We start from the raw sequence: 22,467 nt of genomic DNA, 5'->3' as shown, positions 1-22,467 counted from the left end.
TGGCCAGGCCCTCGGAACCCGCGTGTGCTAACGAGGAGACGAGAACAAATAGCTCCCGCTCCCGGCAAGGATGGCACACCCCGAGAGCAAGCGGAAAGGCTGCTTCCGTTTAACTGCAAGAAGGTGCAAACACAGGGCTCCGCCGGGCAGCAGGGCGTCACTGGGACCGCAGGCCCCGTGCCCGGGGACAGACCGGCCCGCCCTGGCCCTGCTTCCCCGCCCCGGGCTGGCACAGCGTCACCTCCAGGGCCTCCATGGCCAGCTCCGGCGGGTTGTGGTAGTGGATCTTCTTGGGGTAGCGGGCGGCCTCCTCGTGCAGGTAGTGGCCGGCCTGCCGGTAGTGCAGCAGGTAGACGGTGGGTGGCTGCTGCTGCTTCTCGGCCACCTTGCCCAGCATGTAGTGGATGAGCCACTCCTCCTCATCCCCGTCCCCCTCGCAGCGTGCCGCCGACAGGAAGCAGTGCCTGGCGGTCTCCAGCATGCTGTCCCGCCGGCCCTCCATCTGCAACGAGACCCCGAGGCCAGACTGGCCTTAGCGCACAGAACCGGCACGACAGCTCAGGCCTGGCCCGTAGGACGCCGCTGCCTTCTTGGCTGGGTAATCCTCTCACCAAGGCTCCAGAGGATGTCCAGCCCTCGGGTGCAACGGGACTGCCCACCCTCGCTCCCATGCTTCCCGGGCTTGGGGTGCTTATAAGAGGGCAGATCCCAGCCCCACCCCTGCTCACTGCCTGGGAGCCGGTGCGTCTGGAGCAGCGCCTCCGGGCCCCTCACCTGCTGCACGAGCTCGGAGGGCAGGTCGCCCCGCCACTGCTTCAGCTGGCGCGAGGCGAAGGCGTGCAGGGCGTAGGACATGGTGCCGTACTCGATCCACAGGGACAGGTTGGAGCTGTCGATCTCCAGGGCGCGGCGGAAGCTGCTGAGGACAGGCGTGGCGTGCTTCCAGATGGGCCAGTCGCTCTTCAGCTCGTTGGAGTTCAGCTTGTCCTGAATGCGACTGGCCCGGGCCAGGGCCATGCCTGCCCAGGAGTCAAACCTGTGGTTGTGACAGAGGCACCAGTCAACACTCGGCTGTCTTTGTTGTTGTTTGTCTTTTAATATATTTTTATCAATTTCAGAGGAAGGGAGAGAGAGATAAGACACATCAATGAGAGAATCATGGATCGGCTGCCTCCTGCACGCCCCACACTGGGGATCAAGCCTGTAACCCAGGCATGTGCCCTGAGCCCTGAGCAGAGATTGAACCGTGACCTCCTAGTTCATAGGTCAATGGTCAACACTCAACCACTGAGCCACACAGCCGGGAGTACGAAGCGCACGGGACGGGCGAGCTCCCTGCAGGCAGATGCGGTGGGCACCTCAGCCTTCCTCTGACCCAGTGACTTCCCAAGAGGCTTTGTCCCTTGCTTATCTTTTTATGGAGAGCCTTTCCCAGTAACTGTGGTGTCTAAGCCATCTCTCACTCCTCCCCCTGGGCAGGGAGAGCCTCCTGAGCTGCAGGCACCGCGGCCGCCCACCCAGCCTGGCCAGCCCCCAGGTCCCTGGCCCCAGCCGCCGGGCACTCACCTGTCAGGGCAGATGCAGATGTCGTGCATGTAGAATCGGATCGCCTTGGACTGCTCTTTGTTTTTAAAGTGGTAGTCGGCCAGCAGGTAGTAGAGCTCATTCACCACTGCAGGGGAGGGGTCAGCCCCTTCTGGGAGGCATGGGACCTGCCAGGGGAGAGGGCAAGGGTCAAAGGAGGCGGAGCCAGGGACTCCACAGTGGCCAGTGATGCTTCAAACCCAGGACCATCTGACTTCAGTCAGATGGCTGAAGGAGAAGGTGAGGGAACATGGCTCCTACCTCGGCCAAGGTGCCCTCAATGTAGGCAGAGACCCTGTCCATGCTCAGGGCCGGCCTCTCTGTGCGGGGCACTATGGTGGCGATTCTCTTCAGCAGGTTAGCCAGGTCAGCAGACACGGTGCTGGTCTTGTAGCTGTCAAACTCAGGAAGGGTCTTGGGCTTAAAATACTCAAACATAAAGAGGGCATCTTCCCAGATGAGGTCCACCTTGAAAACAGACAGAAAGCCAACCGCAGGGCGGTCAGGGAAGCACAAAGCTCCTCTGAGTGCCCACTGTCCTTCCCAGCCCCCTGTGCCGGGAGAGCAGAGCAGTGACGGGTATAAGCCTGCTCCTTATAGAGCCCAGAGTGGGGCGTGCAGGAGGCAGCCAATCCACGGTTCTCGCTCATCACGGATGTTTCTCCCTCTCCCTCTCCCTTCCTCTCTGGAATAAAATTTATTTTGGTAAAAAAGGAAGCGGATCTATTAAAATCGCCATGCTGCGTTCTTGAGTGATCAGGCAGCACTTGTGAAGTGCGTCCTGCAAGGTCGGACCCACCGGAGCACCTTCATCCTCCGGACGCATGCAACCTGGGCCTTCAAGGCCCCATGCCGGCAGACGACGCCCTCGGGTGCTGAGCCCCTCCTGGGGAGGGGGGACAGTGGGCCTGCGGGGGCGCCTCACCTGCGGGGCCGAGTGCTCCTCCAGGTACCTGGCCTTGCTCTTCTTGCTGGGGAAGCTGTACAGGCAGTAGAAGCACTGCTCCAAGGCCGTCTCCAGCTCCTCCTTGTAGGGGTGTGTGTCCTCAGAGGTGGATTCCGCAAGTTCCTTCTGGAGCACTCGCACCTACAGGGGTGGGCGGGAAGAGACGCCTGAGGAGAGGCCCCGGGGATCCTGTTAACCTGAGGAGGGGGCCTGTCCACTTGGACCTTTTCTGGAAAGGGCGTGAACCCTTCCATTCATTCAGTCTTTACTGACTGAATGAATACAGTAGCTACTCACTGAGCAACTCCCACCTGGCATGGGAGTGTGCTGGACACACAGGACTCAATGGGAGGTAGTGAATGCAGTATGTACTTCTAAAGTTACTACCATGTTTCCCCCTAAATAAAACATCCCCCGAAAATAAGACTTAGTGCATGGAAAGATAAGACATCCCCTGAAAATAAGACCTAGTGCAACTTTGGGAGAAAAAATTAATATAAGACACTGTCTTATTTTCGGGGAAACAGGGTATCAAAGGCCTGGCCCTGTGCCCAACATGTAACAGACTCGGTAACAACTAGTGGGTCTAAGTCTACCTACAGTTCAAGGCCAGGTCCAGAGCCCCTAGCCTCGGGTGCACAGGACGCCACATGCAGGCTTTCTCATAACTTGGAGTCGTTTCATCTGTGCCACAAGTCAAAACAGCACAGTCGGGACCCCCCCCACCCCACCCCCCCGACCCCACAGCGCAGGCCATGCAAGCCCCGCAGCACTCACGTAGAACCGCAGCAGCGCCCCGTCCGAATTGCAGCACCAGGACCTCCGGCCCAAGTACTCGTGGGCGGTGTTGAGCAGCATGAGGGAGGATGGGAGCATGGACGTCTCGGCCATCGCTGGGGAGAGACCAGACGACAGGCAGTGAGCGAGCGGGGCAGGGAGGGAGCTGCAGGCACAGCCTCTCCTGTGCGGCCGTGCTTTCATTACCAAGGGAGCCACAGAGCTTTCTTCCTTTCCTTCCTTCTTCATCTTGTAAAACAAGCAGTGGCCTGACTGGCTTACTAGGCCATGCAGACTCTGCAGCGTGTACAGGAGAAACCCTTCCCCCACATTTGAGGAGCAGACATTTGGGGAGCATGGCGGGGAGCGTCTATCTGTGCACAGGAAGCTTTTGGAAAGAGGAAGTGACAGCTGGGGTTTGGAACCACGTTGCCTCCAGCCGTCCACATGCCCGGCCTCACCGGCCCACACCCAGGTGGAGCGGTTCAGTGAAGTGGTTTAAGTGCAAGGGCTGGCACATGCCACCCATCTCGCTGGGCTCTTGTGGGGATCAAAGAGGTTAGCAGGTCCGAGGCCTCAGAACACCGGCCTTCATAAGCACTTGCCTCGCTGTCGTGTCCTCTGCAGCCACTGCACAGACATGTGACATCCCACACGCCACTGACCAACCCCACTGCACAGTGAGCTCGCTCCCTAGGGAGCCTCTGCCTCTGTCTGGGTGCCCCCGAAACCCTGTCAACGCCGCCTCCCGCCATCACAGCCCGGGGAGGTGGGGGGGCTGCAGGGCCCTGGGCAGAGGCCACCCCAGACCCCCTTCCCACCTTCCTCTGCTGAGCTCTGGAGCTGCTGCTGCTGGCACAGGGAGCGGAAGGCGTCTTCCTCCTGCCAGATGATGCGATGCAGAATGATCCAGGGCAGCACCGAGGAGACGTGCGGCTCCTTGGGCTCCTCCTGCACGGCCATGCTGCAGTCGATGATCTGGGGGGGGACAGTGAGGTCACCGACCCAGGCTGAGTCCTCGGGCTGCTTTGCTGGGGGAACACTGGCGCAGCGGCACCCCATCAGGTCATCAGACAGAGGGTCACAGAGCCGATGGCAGGGCCATGCCCGACTCCAGAGGAGCCAGCTCTGACCAGCATCTCATCCATGTGCAGCTTCTACTGTGTGCTGGGCCCGGTGCCACACAGGGTGACAAAGTGAACAGGGCAGAGGAGCTGACAGCTCAGGGGGAAGGAGCCATGGATCAGGTGGCCGCAGTGGTGTCGCAGAGGAGCGGGGCCAGGTAGAGGGGCTGTGGGGTGCCGGATCCCCAGAGAGGGCAGGAGCGGGGCAGAGGACAGGCAGGCAGGCTGAGGGCCCAGAGGTGGCCACGAAAGCCAACGAGAGGGTGGAGAGAGGGGCTGGTGGCCCAGTGCACTCTGGGCAGGCACCCAGGAGGAGTGTGAAGGGTGAAGGGAGGGAGCAGCACATTCGTATTTCCGTTTCGGAAAGGGGCCTCGCGGCAGGGTGGTGGCTGGACTGGAAGGGGACATGGGACAGCCTCCTGCTGCGGACAGGGCAGGAGGGGCAGGGCGCTACCTGGATCAGGTTGTTGGTGAGCCGGGTGAGGCCGGCGGCCGCGGACGCGTCCCTCAGGATGCTGCCGCTGCTGTCCGCCGAGAGCGCCTGCTCGATGCCCTGCAGCAGCTGGGTCACGGTGGCCACCCACTCCTCCTTGGCCGCAGCCTCGCCGGCGTTCACCATCTGCTGGACCGCCTCATTCAGAGCCACGTCGGAGCACTCGAAGCACTGCCGGTGGTCCTTGCGCCGGAGCAGGGAGTCCTACAACAGGAAGGGGCGCGGCGTGGGGGGTGCTGACATGCCCACCCCCTGGCCTGAGGACGGAGGGCAGGCGGACGGGGTGAAGACGGAGGGCAGGCCAAGGAAAGGGAAGCACTATAGCCACGGGGCATCTGCAGGGCCTGTGGGCTGGGACCTGGGTGCAACCACCGCGTGGCAGGCCACCAGCCAGGAAGCTGTCAGAACGGGGCTTGCCCTTGATGCCTCAGTTTCCCATTTAGAGCCCAGGAGCAGCCAAAATGAGGCTGACTCCACCACCTCTGTCAGCCTGACTGTGCCCAGCCCACCCAGTCACGTGCTCATCCAGGGCCATGGCTCTGGGGGTCTCAGCAGAGGAAGGACTGCGGGAGGGACTGCCTCGGGAGGAGGGCGCTGGCCAGGCAGCCCTGAAGCCAGGTGCCAGGCGGAGCAGGGCTTGAAGCTGCTGAGACCAGCCACCCCCGGCCCACGAGGTGCCGAGGCTCGAGGTGTACGGGCGTCCGATGGGAGCCGCTCTCAGTACGCACACTGCACTGTCACTTTAAAATCTCCCCTTCGGGAGCCATCGCCTTGGCCAAGCCTCCTTTCCTTTTGCTCCAGAACAAACCTCTCAGCCTCTCATTACTGAGCGGGCTGCGGAGTCACAGATCTGGCTGCGGCCGGTCGGAGCCACAGGAAGCACCTGCTGCCTGGCGCCCATGGGCTCTGGCTCGGCACAGCTGAGGCCCAGCGGTGGCTCCTGCCAGCCTCGGCACGTGCAGCTGCCGCACGCTGAGGTGACACAGACAGGTGTGGGGACCGAAACATCCCAAACTGCCTTTGGTATGTGCTGCGACATCCGAGCACAGATCAAAACCAGCCCTAATTTAAAAGCCTAATGGCCAGGGACACGTGGCGTGTTTCTTTAGAGAAAACGAGTCCTCCGGCAGGCGGCCCCTGGGTGCGAGGGTGCCCACGCTGACGCTCCCGACCAAATGCCACTCTGCCAGGGCAGGGGCTCTCCTCTGGCAGGAGGAAGACCACTGACTATGTAACTGCAGCCAGAGCTGCCGTGAAATCAAGGCCAAGTCGAGGACCTGCCAGCAGCACTCCAGTGTGACATAATCCCCGTGCTCAGGGCCAGGAGGAGCTAAAAGGCAGAAGAACTGCCAACAAATGAGGAGACCAAATTGCCGCCATCAGAGTAACAGGAATTCGGTGCGGTGGCTAGATTCCAAACAAACATGCAAACATCGCCAGGGTTCCTGTAAACCAGTGCGCTCTGAGACAACAGAACGCCAACAAAAGGCCCTGCACAAGCAGCAACGCAAACATCGAGGAGGAAAACAGCTCGGCATCAGAGAGACAACCATCCTGAAGACTTTAAAAGGCAGAGGGACAGCCACCACATCTGGAGGGGAGGTCCCTGCAGACGCCCACCCTCTAAGCTAGATGAAGTCACTTCAATGCAAAACCGGAGCCACCAACACGCTGGAAGGAAACAGAGGCTGGAAGAGGGCCTTTCTGGGTGTTTGCAGAGGCCCTGTCTGCCTGCCAGGCACTGTGGGAACGCGATCCATGTGTGTGGAACGAGTGGGTGAATATTTTCTCACTCTTAGAAAGGCTGCCTAAGCACAATGAACAAAATCACAGGCATTTGACAACATCAAGAGATGTGACAACATGATTCAAAACTTCTGTATGTCAAAAACACACAAGCTTCAATTAAAAAGCAAACATCGAACTGGGAAAAATATTTGCAGCATTTGATGAGAAAAAGATGACTATCTTTAATACGTAAAAAGTGCTCTAGATCAGTAAGAACCCCTCTCCCACCAACAGGAAATGGAGCAAAACCCAGGATTCGCTTATTTGCCAAGAGAGGAGCCTCCTGGTACGTGGCCCGGCCTGAGCCCACTGCCCTTCCAACAGCAGTCCCCACCAACAGGGCGTGGGCCACACCAGGAGTTCTAGACCACAGGGGCCAGGCGACACCTGAGCCACTGGGGCCTTTCCCAGAAGCACAGCGGACTGGCCTCTGCCTTCCTCCCACCCAGTGGCCCGGGTACACCCAGCTGTCCTTCCCGCACCTGCCATGGTAAATGAGGTCGGACGAACCTCCTCCCTGGACCTCAGCTTGGGCCACCCGACTCCTCTGCCCAGCTCTCTCCTCCCTTACGTTGACCAGGGAGGCGGCCTCTCCCCCTGCTCCCGATGCACCTTTCATCTGTTTCCCAGTTCAAGCAAGTGAATACTAATAACTGCCATGTCTCATAATCTGAGCAAAGAGCCTGAGAGAAGACGGGCTGGCTTTGCAGACTGAAGGGGAAGGGCCCAATAACACAGTAGCTACAGTGGTTAGTGTGAGAACCACAGGGACAGGACACGGACCCAATGCCATAAGCACTTCGTTTCTATCATCTTCCCCATCAGCCTCTGCGGCCGATGCCGTGCTTCCTGAGGATGCTGGCAGTGATGACAGCTGGCACCACATGGCACTTGCTACAAGCCAGGCATGGTGCCCACACATGCTAATTCTTAGAATCCCACAACAGCCTCTGAGGTAAGGACAATGATCTCCCCACAGCTTAGAGGGGGAGAGGAGCTGAGCCCAGGGGAATTCCAGCGCCACCGGATCCTGGCCCCGCGAGCTCCCAGGAGGGTTTATTCCTGAGGAGCAGAGGCATGAAGAAGCCGACCGTGCACTTGGGCTCCCACGTCACTGCTGTTATTTTCCTTCAACAACATGACCCTGTGGGCATTCCTTTCATCTTGATTTTTACATTATACAGACATTTTATCCATATTTTACATTGACTCACTAGTTAACTTTTAAAGTGACTCAAAAGCCAGGCAAAGGAACAAGCAGCTGGATGGATGGCCAAGGTCCTGACTGTGCTCTCTCCTCTGCCGGCAGAGTTCAGAGTCAAGTGCGGGCTCCCACTGAGCGCATACATGAACCCTGGGACCTGCACTCCTAAGTTCCCGCTTCCTCCCGTATCCGCTGACTGGCACCCTCCTGGCTGCCCGCCGAGTTAGTGGCTTTTACTCCCATTTTTGCAGGTTCTCAAAGCTTCAGGGAATAACCCACACCCGGCGCAGAAGGGCCAGGGGGAGGGCCGGGCGCACGCACCTGCAGCAGCAGCAGCTGCGCCGGCCGCTCGGGGATGGAGGTCATGAACTCCAGGTGCTTGGCCCGGTCGAAGCCGCTGGGGCACAGGGTGGGCCGCAGCAGCTGCACCACAGCCTCGTAGTCGCCCGCCTCGTACAGCCGCTGGATCTCCTCCAGGGACTGGCACCGCTCCAGCGACTTCAGGTTCTTATCGATCTGGAAGAAAGCCAGCATTCCCAGCGGTGATAACCCCTCACTGCGCCCTGACCCGGCCAGCGTTTGCATATCAGACCCAAAATCAGACTCCCCTGACTATGTCAGCATTTACGTTAGGCAAACACTTTATCAAAAACATTTCTATTTAGCCCTGGCGGTGTATCTCAGTGGTTAGAGTGTCGTACCAAAGGATCAAGGGTTCGATTCCCAGTCAAGGACACGTACCTGGGCTGTGGGTTCCCTCCCTGACCTAGTTGGGGCACATGCAGGAAGCACCCAATAGCTGTGTCCCTTTCTCTCTACCCCCACTCTATCCGTGGAAAAAATATCCTCAGGTGAGGAGTAATAAAACAAAAAAATTTACTTCTATTCAAGTCAAGACATTCAATTCCTTAAAAAACAAACCTACGGAAACAACAACAAAAACTCCCCAGAACCAGAGCGGCTCAGAAAAGTGTCTGCCTGAATAGTAGGGTCTTGTAGTCAGTCAGCAAAGCAGACCATGCACCTGGGCCAAAGGTCACATGCCCCTTACCACAGGCCTCTCCGCACCGAGGCCTGCAGGGCCCCCCCCCCCCCCCCCCCCCCCGGAGGTCGCAGCAGGGCGCTGCATTGGCCTTGCCCCAAACAGCTCTGCTGGGAAGACCACGCCCACGCACCTCCTCCAGGGAGACGACCGAGTCGTTGTGGAGGTTGGGGAGCCGGATGACAGTGTCGCCGTGCTCAGCCCCGGCCTCTGCCTGGATGGCCGCGGAGCTCTGGAGCATCTCCGTGCAGATGTCATAGTTCTCCAGGGCCTGCTCCATGTCCCCCTGGCCGGAGGAAGAGCAGAGGACAGGGTGAAGGAAGAGGACTCGCTGCTATGCCAGGGCCTCACCTCCCGACCCCCCAGCCTGCAGGCACAGGCAGGGCAGTTTCATCAATTTCTGCCAGACCCTGGAAAGGGGCCTGATGCACAGCGGGGCTCAGTGAATATTTGTGGGATGGACGGACGGACAGATGGATGGATGGATGGACAAACAAACAGACAAATGAATTCACATCACAACTCTAAGGAGAGGTATCATTAGGACACTTTAGACACTTGAGCGAGGCTGAGCATCTTGTTCAAAAAGCATGATAATATGTCCTAACCAGTTTGGTTCAGCATCAGCCCGCGGACTGAAGGGTCCCAGGTTCGATTCCGGTCAAGGACATGTACCTTGGTTGCGGGCACATCCCCAGTGAGGGGTATACAGGAGGCAGCTGATCGATGTTTCTCTCTCATCGATGTTTCTAACTCTCTATCCCTCTCTCTTCCTCTCTGTAAAAAAATCAATAAAATATATATTTTTAAAAAAGGTACGGTAATAAATGCAGGATTACAAGCTAGTCCTGTCCTAATTCCAGAACTGACCATGCACTCTGCTGCTCATGCCACCACAGTGCACCAGGTACCCCATATGCAAAGGGCTGGGGAACAGCCAGTCACTGGCCTTCCAGACCAGGCTCCTAAGCAGCTCTCTCTCTAGAAAGCTCTGAAGCCGTCCCTGCGCTTGCTCAGGCTTTCTCAGGAAAGCGTAAACAAAGGGTCCAGACCCCGAGGCAACCTTGAGTGGGCTGTACCCTGCTGTGCTGCTGTGCTTTACAGACTGGAGCTACCCCGGGATTCCCGCGATGCTGAAAACCCCACCAGCCCCCACTTCCTCAAGCTGAGCCCGGCAGGGGCCACGCATGTGCACATGCACGTCCTCAAGGAGGCATCCAGCCCTCCCATCCCTCTGGTGCCAGGGCAGGCTCCCCACGCAGCCGAGCACAGAACCAACCTGCAGTGCCAGGAACCGAGCCTTCAGCCAATACACGCGGACCACAAACTCCAGCCAGCCATCCTCAAACAGGTCCCGCTGAGACGAGGCAAATGACATCTGCAGGAGGTCCCCCAGGAAGTGGGTTCCCGGGAAATCAGGCCCAAACCTGCCATTCGCCCCACCAGCAGCAGGGCAGTTCCGAGGAGACACTGAAAAGTCAGACAGGACAAGTCAACGTCACGTGCAGGTCCAGGCGCCCTTCTGCCCCCCGAGCTCTCCCTCTGCCCTCGCTCTGCAGGGACATTACTGGGACACGGAAATTGTCACGTGATCACTTGGGAACATTAGGCTCTCACTTCCTTTCATCCCAAGGAAGAGAAAAGTGGGTAGGTGGCTCCCTCTGGTGGTGAGTTTCTGCTAACACTCCTTGGCTGAGACCTGGATCCTTCCAGGCCTGACAAGCCCACCCAGGACATGTGCCCATTGCAGACTCCCAGATTCAAGTCTGACTTCTCCCCACGCCCAGGCCTGCTGATTGCTCAGAGTCCGGGACGCTCCGGCCACAGGAAACAGCACTCCTACCCGAGGCGCTTCTGCCCTTGCTCAGCAGCCACTGGTCCAGCTGCAGCTCCATGCAGCAGAGAGACATCAGCATCATGCCCTGCGGGAAGGCGCCAAGATGTCAGGGATGGGCACAGAGTCACCAAAGGGTGAGAATGGAACAAACAAAACTAAAATTTACTTTGACTTAAAAACCCACTATTCTACCTACTTCCCATTTAGTACGTGGTCCTCAGCGGCGACCTGCCAGGACATAGAAGGGAGCATGTGGACCTGCACGGGGCATAACCTGGGAGGAGCCAGGGAACCAGTCTTCAGTCCTGAGGGACTAGCCCATGACGGGCCGCTCTGTCGCCTGCCCAGTGCTGGGCCAGCTGCCGTATCCACTCAACCCTTAAAGGGACCGGGGTCAGCCCTGGTCAGTTTGGTTCAGTAGTTAAGAGTTTTGGCCCTTGGACTGAAAGGTTGCGGGTTCAATTCTGGTTAAGGCACATTACTAGATTGCAGGCTTGATCCCTGACCTCGTGCAGGAGGCAACCAATCAATGTGTCTTTCTTACATCGATGTTTCTCTCTCTCTCTCCCCCTCTCTTCTACTCTCTCTAAAAATCAATGGAAATATCCTCAGTGAGGATAAACAAAACAAGAGTCTGCAGGTCAGAGTACCGCTCTCCAGCACAAAAGGAAGCGTCCCAGCAGAGGCTGCCCAACCTGCAGTGCCCTGGCCAGAAGTATCACCAGCCAGGCAGGCCCTGGAGGTTCCCAGCCTCTTCCCCCACCGGGAGAGGGGGCCAAGCACGCTGGGTCCCCTGGAGCCCTAGGAGGCACCGAGGGGAGGAGCCTGCGGTATGGAGTGCTGTGGGCAGGTGGACGGCGTGGCTCCGCCCCCACTACTAAGACCCCATCACTCCCCTCGGCAGCCCTACTCAGCCTCTGCACTTAGGTTTCTCAGTAACCGCCCCTGGAACCCCAAATACAGCCAAGCCTTCACTTCCCAGCCTCTCTACACCACCCTGCCACCAGCCCAGGCTGGGCCAGCCCTAGGAATCCTCCCCGTCTCACCCCTCACCCCGCATTCAGTTCATCCTCGCAGCTCTGCCTCCAGAACCCCCACCCCCTGCCGCCGCTGCCATGGTTCCCTGAGCAACAGCCCCTGAGAACCTCTGACCACGCTCCCACGCTACCCTCACTCAGCCACCCGATCTCTCTCGGCACAAACCAGGCTCCATGCTTTCCTGCTTCCAACCCCCGGGGCCCACATTCCGGGCCCAGAAGCCAGTGCAGCTCAACAGCCCCCGCCCCCAGAAGGCCCCAGCCTGACAGGCCCGGCTCTGGGCAGCCCCACCTTGATGTGCTTGTTGCTGCAGTCCCGCAGCAGGGGGTTGGGCAGGCTGGTGCTGTGCCTCCGCCAGCTGTGGTAGATGCTGAGCACCACCTCCGCCAGCCCGGGCGGCCACCTCAGCAGGAACTTGTGGCCCATGGCCTTCAGGTAGCGCATCATCAGCTCCAGGAGGCCCCCGTTGGTCAGGTTCTCCAGCAGGAACGTGTGCACGTCCTGCCGCTCTGCCGGGAGGGAGACAGGCCTGCCTTGAATAAAGGCCCTCTGTGCCCGGGCCTCCCATGTTCCCAGGCCTCTCTGAACCTCCAGGTCTGAGGTGGGCACTAAAGGGTCAGCCTCCAAGTGCTGCCATGCACACTAGCAAGATTGCACACAGAAAACACGGAGCCTGCTGCCTGGCACCACGATGCCCTCCAGAGTGGGGTCGGCCAGACTGACCGCAGAGCCGCCTGGGTTCACCTAAGCCCACGCCCTGCAGGAAGCAGTCGAGTGTGAGCAAGGACAGACCTCCCAGCTGCCATGGCGCTCAGGCCCAGACCAGTCCAGGTGCCCCTTGACCACACTTTATCCAGACCCAATCTCCCAGGAGAAGACCTGGCCAGGCTCGAGGGTGGAGGAGGAAGCTCCCACAGGGCATGGTCCCGGGGACTCCTACCAGATTCCGTGAACGTGGCCGCGTCCAAGGACAGCCGCTGAGGCCCCGCGCTCGGGCAGCTCTCCAGCTTGGCTTCCGCCTGCACCTCGTAGCTGTGGAAGGGGTCGTCTTCCTCCTCGGGGTCCAGCTTCCTCAGCCTGCAGGACACCCCCGTCACAGAGGCCACGCCAACGGCCCCGAGTTCTTGCCAAGCAGCAGCAGCCCCGGCCCGCGAAAGCGGTGTGAGTGCACAGGACGCGGGGCATGGCCTCCAGCTCCGGAAGCCACTCATCTGAGGCCCCGGAAGTGCCTGGCCTTCCAAGTCCTGCTCCCTGCCCTCAGGAAGCTCCAAGCAAGAGAACAAGAGACACCGAGAGCCCAACCCAGGGAGCGCTGTGCCTTGGCCACTGGCAGGATGTCATGGGGAAGCAGGAGGTGCTGGAGAGGCCGCAGTGGAGGAGAAACGCGGGTGGGCAGGCCCAAGTTGGTGCCTGCAAATCCGAGAAGGAGTGACTGTACCTGGGCGGCAAGAACTTGAGCAGAAGCTCCTGGAAGTCGACCTTCTCCTCCTTTTTGCACTTGGTGTTCCGGACGCGGGCAGACCGCCGCTTCGCTGTCTCCCCGTTCTCTTCCGGGATCTTCTTCCGCTTCACGCCCTTCCGAGCTTTATCTCCTGCAGACAAGTCGCCTGCACAGAGAGCACACGCAGTCACATGGGCTGCGTGTCCCTCAGTCTCCCCCGTGAGAAGAGGGCCCCCGAGGAGCAGCCCCCAGAGCAGGTGGAGACTCCCCTGGGGTCCAGGGCCTCTTGCTTAAACCTCAGACCAGGACATGAGCAGGACGTGTCCCTCCGAGAGACCCAAACAGCCCAGCAAACCGGGTCTCCCCAAAGCCAGCCCTGGGGGTGCTCACCCAGGGGGACCCCGGACTCCAGCAGGCTGGGGCTGTGCAGCGGGAAGCTGGCTGTGGCCACAGGGGAGCAGGAGAGCACAGGCTCCGCCACGGTCACGGAGGAGCTGGCACTGACGGGGCTGGGCTGCACCACGCTGACAGGCGCCGCCACCGCCGAGGACACTGGGTGCTGGCTGAGGTCCTGGTAGTCAGACAGGTCCACCCTTTTGCCGAGGCTGGGCCGCGGCGGCTCGCAGGTGGTGAGGTGGTTGTACATGGCCAGCAGGCTCTCTCCCAGGCACTTCCAGCTGCAGAGAGACAGCTCAGTGGTCAGCACCGCCTCCCAGGTACTCGAGCACAGAGCCAGCTGGCCTTGGAGCAGCGGCAGAGTGGCCCCAGGGCTGCAACTCCCAAGGGCAGGGAGAGCTGTCATGGTTTATTGTCGTGACTGACAAAATCTTGAGTCTAACACAGCTGAGGAGCTGACGAGCTGTAGTGACTTGACGTGAGTGACACACCAAGAACCAGAGAGGAGGGAGCCCGATTCCAGGGTGCATCACCTGAGAACTGCCCTCTCGCAACCTGGGACCCCTCGGGGGATGTTGGAGAGCTGGTTTCGGCCGGATCCCCATCCCCACGGGCCAGCCAGAGGGACCCCACCAGTGCACGAATCCACGCACCAGGCCTCTTGTAAAAATATATTTTAAAAAAGAATGGCATCAGAAAAGAGGGACAGACTGGGCCTACCTGGAGAGGCCCCACTACTTCTTATGGGTCCAAAAGTCACCTACCTGCCTCCAGCCACTGCCAATGCGCCCCAGCTCCACCCACGCCACAGCCTGGAGTCAGGCTCACTCTGTGCAGGACCCACCAGCCGACCCAGCACCCCAGACGCACGGCCACCTACGTGAGAAAGGGGATGGGCTGCACCAGCTTCAGGTCCGGCTCCCTCTCCCGCACCGTCAGCGCCTGCCTCCTCTTCCGCAGCCCCAGGGCCTCGTCAATGATGGCCTGCGTCTCAGCCGCGCTCACCGACACGTCATGGATGGACATGTCACTAACAGCACAGCACATAAGACAGGGAGGAATTTCAATGTCACACACCAGAGTGAAGCTGACACTTTACAGGCAGGGATGCAGCTAAGTGAACACCCTCTAATCCATATTAATTCTTCCTACAAATAAAATAACCACTGGAGTCTGGCCTCTGAAGGCAGTAATTAGCATTCAGAATGCCCACACATACTAGTCGTGACAGATACCCTTTGTTCCTTCTGCAATTTGAAATTGAGCAAAGGGTTTACATGTGTACTAACCGTATCAGAGTGATGTCAGAAAAGCCACAGGAAAATCAAATCTTGCTCTTTAATTATTTTTAAAGAATTTAACCAGACCATCCTGCCCATCCCAACAAAAAGTCATCAGCTAGCCAAGCTCGCCGCAGTCTATGCCATGGACTCTATGGTGTCTCCACAGACACTCTGCCTGCAGTGGCGCCGCAGGACCGGCCCTCCCGCCTGGACTGAGGACAGATGTGAACCAGAGACAGTCTGACAAGGGACAGACTGAGCTAAACAACCCCCCTCCACCAGCTGAGTTCCCGGCCCAGGAAACACCAGCGGGCGGAGGAGCTGGCGCAGGGGAGGGAGGCAGCCAGAGCGTGGACAGCTGCTGAGAGGCGGCCTGAGAACGAACGTGAAGGAGGAGTGACAGCACAACACACGGAGAGGTGGGAAGACGGCGTTCAGGTGAGAGCAAAGTGCGATCGGGGTGCAGGGACAGGACAGAGCACTGGGCCAGGCCTAGAACTGCCCAGGGACCTGACAGCTTTCCTCCCGGGCAATGCTATCGAGCATGGCTTTTGTCCTGGAGGCAAGGCAGGGATGGTATAGAGTCAGAGGTATGTCTGTGACAGTGAACTTGGGCAGTCAGAGAAGAGCTGGCATTGCCAGGAGCTGGCGGGGAAGAGGGGCGGAGAGGAGCCAGCAGCCAGCGAGGAGGCGTGCTGAGCTGGGCGCGCAGCTGAGGAGCACACAGGCAGACCACACCGGTCCCAGGTGCGGATGAAGGAAAGAGGTGCAGGGCCTGTCCCCCAGGAGATGAGCACGCTCCTCATTCAGCAGCTACTGCGGAGGGAAAGAGGGGGTGCAGCCCAGGAAGGCACAAGGCCGGACCTACCATTTCAGGAACATCCGGAGGGAGTCTTTCCGGAGACAGGGCTGCTCCTCAAATATCTTCTCCTTGAGGACCAGGCCTTTGCTGTAGCGGCAGTCCTTCTCCAGCGCCTTGCAGATGAAGTACAGGCACGCTGCAGACACAGAGACAGTTAGGACGCTGATGCGCACCCTGAAGAGCCACCTGCCAGGTGCTATCGGGAACAGGTTCCTGCTCTGGGATCGAAGACAAGCATAGCGATCACGAGACCCCATTTTAACTGACTCAACCAGGAAGTATTTCTGAAAAGAACGCTCCTCACAGCAGAGGGGCCACTGGGTCCTGCTGGGACTGGCCTGCAGCACACTGGCCAGCCTGCGCAGAGCGCCCTGGAGCCACCCTCTACTCTGGCCTCGGAGCACACAGGGGAGCCTGCCACCTGGGAGGCCCAGAGCCCCCAAGGCCAGAGCACTAGGCAGTGCCTGCTTCAGGGCCATCCGTGCCAGGGGCAGGCGCTCTCTGCAGAGCCGAGGGCAAGGCTGAGACCAGGGAGCTGAAGCAATGGGGAGGCAGGCGGGGGCTCTGTCCGCAGAGATCGCCCAGGAGCCCTGATGCCCTGCAGAGGCAGTGACTCTCTGGCACCAGACAAGCCCAGCTGCAGCTGCCAGGCCGCCTGTCAGCAAGTCCCAGGAGCAGGCCCTGGCACCGAAGGGCACATGCAGGGATGAAAGGAGGCGAGCAGAGGTAAACCCTCCGAGAGCATGTGACTCACTCTAACACACTCAATAAATCTCCACTGAGTACGAAAGACAGCAGACAGAGCAGACGCAAAGACATCTTCGTGCTCCCCACAGGCAGGCAGAGACCTGCAGGGACCTTCCTCTTCCCAGCCGCCCTCCCTCCGCTGTCCCCAACACACAGCGCTGGGAAAGGGTCACAGCCCGACTCACTGGTGTAGTCGCTGAGGGTGTACAGGACAGTGATGAGGTTGTCCAGGCAGGGCCAGTGGTCGGGGTTGCACCGCAGCCCCTCTTCAAAAGCATGGCGAGCCAGGGGCACCCGCAGGAGCCTCAGGGCCACGTGTCCGATCTTATACCAGAGGTTGACATCCGTGGAGTCCAGCATGACAGCCTGGGAGCGGCACAAGCAGAGGACACATACACCCTCCGTCAGCCTCTCCCTGAGCAGCTGCTGCGGTGAGGGAGGGGCCAGCGCCGGCCTAGCCACTCACACTACCAGGAGCATGACCAACAGAAACCACAGGGGCCAATTTACCGAGTTCAGAACACATGCTTTTTAAAAAATATGTTTTCATTGGTTTTTAGAGAGAGGGAGGGAGTAAGAGGGAGAGAGAGATAGAAACATCATTGATCCACTGCTGCCTGCACGGCCCCTACTAGGGATTGAGCCCGTAACCTGGGCATGTGCCCTGACTAAGACTCAAACTGGTGACCTCTTGGTTCATGGGTTGACACTCAACCACTAAGCCACACTGGCCAGGCCCAGAACATACTCCTGATATATTTTGTCACTCTGTATATCTCACATATTTGACAGAAGTAAAAGAAGTAAAACTGAAAGACATAACCGCTCTAGCCGGTGTGGCTCAGTGGACAGAGCGCTGGCCCGCGGACTGAAGGGCCCCAGGCTCAGTCCCAGTCCAGGGCACATACCGCGGTTGTGGGCTTCATCCCCAGCCCTGGTTGTGGCACGTGTAGGAGGGAACCAATTGATGTGTCTCTGTCACACTCTCTCTCTCTTTCTCCCTCCCTTTCACCTTCCATCCCTCCCTCTGTCCCTTCCATTCTCTCTGAAAATCAATAGACAAATATCTTCCGGAGAGGATTAACAAATAAATAAATTCTTTGCAGCCAATGAGACCACAGCCTCACCCCGCCACCAAGACTTTCACCGCCAACGCCGCACCTCCAGGTAGAACTCCATGGCCGTCTCCAGGTCCTCGCGCTGGGCGGCCAGCTGGGCCAGGTTCTTGTATGTGGAATATTTCAGCATCAGCCCCGGGTGCTTCAAGCCTTCTTTCTCATCGCCCGAGGAGACTGCCTGGGAACACACACAGCAACACAGGGACCCTGGGCCTTAAGGCCGCAGCAGGCAGCAGGCACACACCCACAGGGCTACCGGCGGGCTGAGGGGCAGACAGGGGAAACCATGTGTCCAAGGTCACCCAGCCAAGAAGGGGTGGGGGGCAGAGGGCAGCCAGGATGCCTGGCTCCCGGGCCTGCCTCCTGGCCTGGGGGCGCCTCACCTCCCGCAGCAGGCGCGCCTCCAGCAGCTCATGGTAGGCCTTGGCGGACTCCTCAAACTGGTCGTGTTTTTGCAGGTCCAGGGCCTTGTGATACAAGGCAAAAGCCTCTGCTTCCTGCAAGCAAAGACAGGTGACGTTTTCCCGTAGGACAAAGGTCTTTTTTATGCCAAACACGTATGTAGCCAGGGCTGAAGACAAGGCCCTGTTAACTGCCCGCTGTACCCTCTGTGGTGAAAGCAGTCCTAACACGCCCACCTCCCAGACCTCACCCCCTCCAGCCCCAGGAAGGACACAGCTGAGTGATGGAAAATGGGCCACTGGCGTGGCTGGCACACCTGGGCCTCCTTCGTCTGGGTCTTGTGGCTTTTGAAGCTCCCTTCATGGTCATCCTCCACCGTGGAGCTGGCGTTGAGGGCTGCGATGCGAATCTGGAGACAGGTGAAGGAAAGGAGAGCTGGGTTTACATGAGATGTCACTGTCTTTTCCACAACCCACAGTGAATACATAGCAGATTCTGCTTGATAGCTATGGCCTCTCAGAATGTGGGCAGCAAAGAGTAAGAGGTCACCCGTAAAAAGTAAATAAAAAGTGTTAGAGGGACACTGTAATACTTTCAACAATGAAGATAAAATTAAAAAAAGTGTAAGCTAGGACAAAGGTCTCAAGGTCTACTCGAGGTTGTTCTTACTAAATGCTGTCCTTGCTAAATGTTAAACTGTAGCAGAGTATTTTGCAGACCAGCTATAAACTGAATCAGCTTGACAGGAACTCAGCTCATAAATGGAGCCAGCTGCCAAGAACGGGTAACTAGCTGACCAGACAGTGCACAGGCACTGCTCCGCCTCCCGTGGCGCTCCGGACAGGACTCCTGCGTCCCGGTGGCCAGAGCACCGCACGCAGTGAGCCTTGGAGGTCGGTCACAGAAGAACCGGACCGGGTCTGGGGGATCCACCATCTGTCAGGGAGCGTGTCCTGGGTACAATCCACTGCGAAAGGATCACAGCCGGGGACTCCCAGCCACGACCCAGCACAGAGGAAGACCCAGGACTGGAATGACAGGTCCCAACAGAATGGGTTAACTTTGCCCTTTCCAGCAACCAGGTGAGGCCTGCAAGCCACCTCCAATGTCCCCGACCGCCAGGAGGAAGGCCGCCCACAGGGACAGCCAGGAGGAAGGCCGCCCACAGGGACAGCCAGGAGGTCCACTCAGAAAGCCCCTTCCCCCGGAGCAGAGAAGCCAACGAACACCGGCGCCAGCAGAACAGCCAGCACCTGTCCTCACCATGCTCGGAGCTTCAGCTGCCGCTTCCCATCACCTGCGGAGGCCGCCGTCCACCAGTCTCCTGGACAGAGCACAAAGGACAGAGAGGGCCCCTGAAGAGCCAAGAGTGTCACAATGCAGGGCCCACCGGGAACCAGCCCCCACGGCCTCCCCGGCTCCGGGCACTCAGGCTGGTGACCAATGGCCTGGGGAGGGCTGAGTGTGCTGCCACATAGGGAGCCCCTCGGCGTGAGTACATGCCCTGCCAGGCAAGGCACCAAGTGCCAGGACAGGAAGAGTGAGACCAACTCCTGCCCCAGGCCTCACTGCCCAGCAGAGGCAATGGATCTATAAACAATTTTTTTTTTCCAAAAGTTAACTAAAATAAAGAGAAACAAGGCACCCTCTAGGAGTGAAGAGGAACAATTCATTCAAAGGGATCGTGAAAGGTTGAGTGGCGTGAACTTATGTTAGCCTCACGGGAGGGACCACATGGCAGGGAGGACAGGGGGCCAACAAATGAGGGCCAACAAGGGGCCTGACCACGGCCTGCGTGGCTCAGCGGCTGAGCGGCTGAGCGTGGACCTATGAACCAGGAGGTCACAGTGCGATTCCTGGTCAGGGCACATGCCCGGGTTGCAGGCTTGATCCCCAGTGGGGGCGTGCAGGAGGCCGCCCATCAATGATTCTCTCTCATCATTGATGCTTCTATCTCACTCTTCCTCTCCCTTCCTGTCTGAAATGAGTAAAACTATATTTCAAAAAATAAAATAAATATACTACTATTTTTTAAAATATATTTTATTGATTTTTTACAGAGAGGAAGGGAAAGATATAGAAAGTTAGAAACGTCGATGAGAGAGAAACATCGACCAGCTGCCTCCTGCACACCCCCTACCGGGGATGTGCCCGCAACCAATGTACATGCCCTTGACCGGAATCGAACCTTTCAGTCCGCAGACCGATGCTCTACCACTGAGCCAAACCGGTTTCGGCTAAATAAATATAGTAGTATTATAAGTCAAATCACTATGCTGTATGCCTTAAACTTACATAGTGCTATAGGTTAATTGTATATCAATAAAACTGGCAACTTTTTTACTATTTTTTTTAAATCAGAAAAAGTCAAAAGACAGCTGATAAATTGGCAGAATATTTGCAAGTTATACCACAGACAAAGAGCTAATATTCCTAATATATGAAGAGCTCTTAAAAACTTAGAAACACGGCATTATTCACAATAGCCAAGAGGTTAAAGCAGCCCAAGTGTCTATTGACAGATGAATGGATAAATAAAATATTATTCAACCTTAAAAAGGAAACATATTCTGACATATGCTACAACATGGATGAAACTTTCATTATGTTAAGTGAAATAAGCCATTCACAAAAAGACAAAATTATACTAATCTATTTACATGAGGCACTTAGAATAGGCAAATTCATAACGACAGAAAGTAGAACGGTGGTTGCCAGGGGCTGGAGAAGGAGAAGGAAGGATGGGAGTCAGTGTCTAACGGAGACAGAGTTTTCATTTTGGAAGATAAAGCTCAGGAGATTGGTGATGGTGGTGGTGGCGGCGGCGGCAAGACAGGGTGGAGGTGCTTAATACCACGGAGCTGTGCACTTAGAAAATAGTTAAAATGGCACATTTCAAGTTAAGCATACTTTACCGCAATTTAAAAAAAATGTTTTTATTAATTTCAGAGAGAGGAAGGGAGGAGAGAAACATCAATGATGAGAATCATTGATTGGCTGCCTCCTGCACGCCCCCTACTGGGCACCAAGCTTGAAGCCTGGGCATGTGCCCTGATCTGACCAGGAATGGAACCCTGAGTCCACACTCAACCACTGGGCCACATCGGCCTGGCATACTTTACCACAATTTTGAATATTTTTTTTTTATTGATTTTTTACAGAGAGGAGGAGAGAGGGATAGAGAGCTGGAAATGTTGATGAGAGAGAAACATCGACCAGCTGCCTCTTGCACACCCCCTACAGGGGATGTGCCCGCAACCAATGTACATGCCCTTGACCGGAATCGAACCTGGGACCTTTCAGTCCGCAGACCGATGCTCTACCACTAAGCCAAACGGGTTTCGGCACTTTACCACAATTTTTTTTTTTTTGGGGGGGAAGAGCCTGAGGGAAGACAAACAAAAACCTGATAGAAAAATGGGGAAAATATATTAGCAAACAATGCACCAAAAAAGACATACAACCGGCTCTCAAACAAACGTACACATTAACTAGAGAAATAAAACTGTGAACAGCACCGGGACACCCCTCATCCATCCCAGGGGCAGCAGCGCCCTCTGCTGGGGAGGCTGCGGGGAAGCGGGGCTCGCTCTCTCCCTGCGGGTGGAATGCAACTCGGCCCAAGCCCTCTGGAGGGGGAACCTGACAAATCACAAAAGCAGCTTCCAACCCGGCCATCCCACTCCCTGAGGATGTGCCTCCAGCAGCGGGAAAACACAAATGGCACGCGCACTGCACCACTGTCACTGCAGACACAGAAACGACCTCACTGGCCACAGCCGGTGGAGTGGATGCATTCCCTAGGCCAGCGGTCGGCAAACTCACTAGTCCACGGAGCCAAACATCAACAGCACAGCGACTGGCATTTCTTTGGAGAGCCACATTTTTTAAACTGAAACTTCTTCCAACGCCACTTCTTCAACACAGACTCGCCCGGGCCTTTTGTGGAAGAGCCACACTCAAGGGGCCAAAGAGAGCCGCATGTGGCTCGCGAGCCGCAGTTTGCTGACCACGGCCCTAGACTACAGCCACACCATGACGTCAGAGATGCTACTACTGGTGTAAAAATTAAGGAGGCCCTAGGCGGTCCAGGGTTCGATTCCCGTCAGGGGATCTGTCCGGATGGCGAGCTCGATCCCCAGTAGGGGGCGTGCAGGAGGCAGCCCATCAGTTATTCTCTCTCATCACTGATGTTTCTCTCTCTCTCTTCCTCTCTGAAATCAGTAAAAATATTTTTTGGAAAAAAAAATGAATGAGGGCATGCGAACAGCAGCATTATTCATAATAACCGAAACGTGGAAACAAACCTAATGTCAAATGATGACTACAGATCAAGGAACATGCGGTCTATCCAAACGACGGACCAAAAGGAATGAACTGCTGAT

At 57.5% G+C, this 22,467-nt stretch overlaps 1 protein-coding gene across 3 annotated transcripts in view; it reads right to left on the bottom strand.

Annotated features, from left to right (window-relative positions):
- The window catches only part of CABIN1 (calcineurin binding protein 1), a 57,800-nt gene that overhangs the window by 34,573 nt on the left and 760 nt on the right, over positions 1-22,467 (bottom strand). For 2 of the 3 annotated variants that reach the window (XM_084867409.1, XM_084867411.1), the window contains exons 2-24: positions 19,346-19,406; positions 18,399-18,491; positions 18,064-18,177; positions 17,724-17,858; positions 16,748-16,928; positions 15,822-15,951; positions 14,551-14,700; positions 13,665-13,951; positions 13,272-13,440; positions 12,774-12,910; positions 12,125-12,342; positions 10,802-10,880; positions 10,238-10,428; positions 9,092-9,244; positions 8,238-8,432; positions 4,886-5,128; positions 4,129-4,285; positions 3,308-3,423; positions 2,510-2,671; positions 1,846-2,052; positions 1,567-1,712; positions 775-1,036; positions 242-502 (exon numbers count right to left, since the gene is read on the bottom strand). In XM_084867409.1, the coding sequence (XP_084723535.1) occupies positions 242-502; positions 775-1,036; positions 1,567-1,712; positions 1,846-2,052; positions 2,510-2,671; positions 3,308-3,423; positions 4,129-4,285; positions 4,886-5,128; positions 8,238-8,432; positions 9,092-9,244; positions 10,238-10,428; positions 10,802-10,880; positions 12,125-12,342; positions 12,774-12,910; positions 13,272-13,440; positions 13,665-13,951; positions 14,551-14,700; positions 15,822-15,951; positions 16,748-16,928; positions 17,724-17,858; positions 18,064-18,177; positions 18,399-18,491; positions 19,346-19,348 (3,789 nt within the window). In that variant the 5' untranslated portion in view covers positions 19,349-19,406. Of the gene's footprint in view, positions 1-241; positions 503-774; positions 1,037-1,566; positions 1,713-1,845; positions 2,053-2,509; positions 2,672-3,307; positions 3,424-4,128; positions 4,286-4,885; positions 5,129-8,237; positions 8,433-9,091; positions 9,245-10,237; positions 10,429-10,801; positions 10,881-12,124; positions 12,343-12,773; positions 12,911-13,271; positions 13,441-13,664; positions 13,952-14,550; positions 14,701-15,821; positions 15,952-16,747; positions 16,929-17,723; positions 17,859-18,063; positions 18,178-18,398; positions 18,492-19,345; positions 19,438-22,467 lie in introns of all 3 variants that reach the window. The other variant, XM_084867410.1, reaches the window with a different exon arrangement.

Source organism: Pipistrellus hanaki (genome assembly GCF_964339955.1).
Source record: "Pipistrellus hanaki genome assembly, chromosome: 19".
In the NCBI taxonomy this organism is placed as follows: Eukaryota; Metazoa; Chordata; class Mammalia; order Chiroptera; family Vespertilionidae; genus Pipistrellus; species Pipistrellus hanaki.
The sequence above is the reverse complement of the archived record's forward strand: the minus strand, read 5'-3'. Positions and strand labels throughout refer to the sequence as shown.